At 41.1% G+C, this 3,235-nt stretch overlaps 1 protein-coding gene across 1 annotated transcript in view; it reads left to right on the forward strand.

Moving 5' to 3' along the window:
• LOC101854563 overlaps positions 1-3,235 on the forward strand; it is a 13,143-nt gene that overhangs the window by 3,514 nt on the left and 6,394 nt on the right. Inside the window, exons 4-6 of the mRNA XM_005095775.3 lie at positions 1,083-1,153; positions 2,140-2,223; positions 2,692-2,908. Coding sequence (XP_005095832.1) covers positions 1,083-1,153; positions 2,140-2,223; positions 2,692-2,908 — 372 coding nt within the window. The remainder of the gene's footprint in view (positions 1-1,082; positions 1,154-2,139; positions 2,224-2,691; positions 2,909-3,235) is intronic.

The following is a 3,235-nucleotide window of genomic DNA, read 5'->3' on the forward strand; positions in this document are numbered from 1 at the left end:
GGGGAGAGACATTGTTGAAAATGGTGAAAATGATGAAATTGTGGGTTAAATGGTAAAAATTGTGAAAATGGTGAAATGGTAAAATTATGGTGAAATGGGAAAATAGTGCAGTGGTGAAATGGTGAAATGATGAAATGGTGAAAATGGTGAAAATGTTGAAAATGGTAAAATGGTGAAATGGTTTGGGTTTAAGGCCCCTATTAACACTAATAGTTGTTTATTTAAGGGGCGGGACTTCCGAGTTAAACGTCCATCTCAGAAAGGACCCAGCCAAATACATATTTCTGGTAAAGCGTCTTTCCCAAGGACACAACGTCGGACCGAGCTGAGGATCACGATTACATAGGAAGGTCTTGTGTAACCTAACCACTTGGCCACCGACGATACCGGAAACATTGGACAACAATCAACATAATATTTATCTCCTCCTCCTCCTCCTCCTCCCCTTCCTCCTCCTCCTCTTCCTTCTCCTCCTCCTCCTCCTCCTCCACCTCCTCCTCGTCCTCCTCCTCGTCGTCGTCGTCGTCGTCGTATTTCTCCCCATATTCTCCCGCCCAATCCTCCTCTTCCCCGGCACCTCTTTATTCATCTCGAATTCCTCCTCCTCCTCCTCCTCATATTCCTCCTTCTCTTCTCCCATCCCATTCCCCTCCTTTCCCCAGCACCTCTTTATTTTCCTCTATAACCTTCTCCTTCCTTTTCACCTTCTTTCTTTCTTTCTCTCCCCCCCCCCTCTCTCTCTCTCTCTCTCCCCCCCCCCTCTCTCTCTCTCTCTCCCTCTCTCCCTCTCTTTCTCCCTCTCCCCCCTCTCTCTCTCTCTCTCTCCCTCTCTCTCTCTCTCTCTCTCTCTCTCTCTCTCTCTCTCTCTCTCTCTCTCTCTCTCTCTCTCTCTCGTCTCCATCTATGTTACAGTAGTGTTCATAGAAGCGCCGGCTATCCTTGTAGGTGCTGCTCTTGCTTCTTTCTACTCTGTCAATTCGTTTTTTCTTTCTTGTTTCTTTTTTTCATTTTCTGTTTATGCTTTTTATAACTGTGATTTTTAACCTCAAATTTTCCTTAACTTCTTTCCCCACGTTCAACAGGCGAGGGGCAAACTGTTATATATGCACAGACGTCCTTTATCGGTCAGGGTACATCCTGCAAGTCCGAACCAGTAAGTGGCGCCAATTTTTTTGGTATATTTGTATTTATCTAATTATCTTTTGTTTGTTTGATACTTTTCTTTTATGTTTGTTTGTTTTATTTTTGTTTGTTTGTTTGTTAGTCCTCTCATACTCATATCAGTCAGAGATGTGGGGAAATGAAAACGATTTTTAAAAAAGAAGGAAAGAGAAGGATGTTGCATACCTTTTAAGGAGTCGGCGCTACTGAAAAAAACAAAGAGGTGGGGTTGTGTAAGAGATGAATTCCACGGTTTTTAAAAAATGAGAGGGAGAGGATTTTTTTAAAAGAGGGGAGTGGGGGTGTAGATACGATTAAAAGAATATACTCATTTAAAAGAATAGAGTTACCCCAAAAGAGAGAAGAATAGACACTTCTTCAAGGAGGTAAGAAGGAAAATGTTAAGGTTAATATATTGTAGTACATTATTGTACTTGTAGCAAATTAATATATAAGGACCAAGAGGACTGACTGATTTCATTGTTCTAATCAATAATTTGTGAAAGTGCATTGCGTTGATAGATAAGTATCTCTCTCTCTCTCTCTCTCTCTCTCTCTCTCTCTCTCTCTCTCTCTCTCTCTCTCTCTCTCTCTCTCTCACACACACACACACACACACATACACTCACATACACACACACACCGACGTCCCCTTCCCCCAACCCACTCAGAGACATACCCATGCACACTCACATATACCCCGCCCCCTTGGACACACACACACACACACACACACACACACACACACACACACACACACACACACACACACACACACACGTACGCACTCATACACCCCCCCCCATCCCCCACACACACACCGACACACATCCACACACACATGCACATACACACAGATTCCCTCTCCCACTCACAGATTTACCCTCATACACTCACACATATCCCTCCCCTTACTCACCCCCCCCCCACACACACACAAACACACACGCACTCACACGCATGAATTCCTTGTTCCAGGTGGTTGTAAATCAGACGGAGACATCAGCAAATGCCCCGGCATGACCAAATTGCCCGGTATCTATGAGGTCTACACCATGTTCAGTGAGTCACAGAAATACTTTACAGGCCGCAGGGGCAAATATCATCATCATCATCATCATCATCATCGTCATCGTCATCATCATCATCATCATCATCATCATCATCATCATCATCATCATCATCATTATTTTTTATCATTCTTCTTCTTCTTCTTCTTCTTCTTCTTCTTCTTCTTCTTCTTCTTCTTCTTGATAATAATATTATTATTAATGCTACTACTATTATTATTATTATTATTATTATTATTGTTACATGTATTATCACCATCATTATTATTATCATCATTATCATTACTATTATAAAATCATTATTATTATTGTTGTTTTAATCATTATTATTATCATTATTATTATTATTATCATTATTATTATTATTATTATTATTATTATTATTATTATTATTATTATTATTATTACTTTTATCATGATGGTGATGATTATTATCAAAATTACTTCAATTCTCAACCAGAGGACCAAACCCCATCGCTCAACTGCATAGACAGCATCGAGGGCACCTTCCAGTTCTCTTACGAGATCGGTGGGGGCGGGGGTGGCATCTGTAACCACAGTCAGAACGTTCTGGACGCCTGTCAGGTTCCGGGGTCACCCAACTACGACAACCTGGCCTTCTCCATGTCCTTCAAGAAGTGTCCGGCTCAGCAGAATAGTTTTAACAGGGACACCAGGTAGTAGTAGTAGTAGTAGTAGTAGTAGTAGTAGTAGTAGTAGGAGTAGTAGTAGTAGTGGTGGTGGTGGTGGTAGTGGTAGTGGTAGTGGTAGTAGTAGTAGTAGTAGTAGTAGTAGTAGTAGTAGTAGTAGTAGTAGTAGTAGTAGTAGTAATGGTAGTAGTAGTAGTAGTAGTAGTAGTAGTAGTAGTAGTAGTAGTAGTAGTAGTAGTAGTAGTAGTAGTAGTAGTAGTAGTAGTAGTAGTAGTAGTAGTAGTTGTTGTTGTTGTGATGGTGGTGGTGGTAGTAGTAGTAGTAGTAGTAGTAGTAGTAGTAGTAGTAGTAGTA

Source organism: Aplysia californica, unplaced genomic scaffold (genome assembly GCF_000002075.1).
Source record: "Aplysia californica isolate F4 #8 unplaced genomic scaffold, AplCal3.0 scaffold00113, whole genome shotgun sequence".
NCBI lineage: Eukaryota > Metazoa > Mollusca > Gastropoda > Aplysiida > Aplysiidae > Aplysia > Aplysia californica.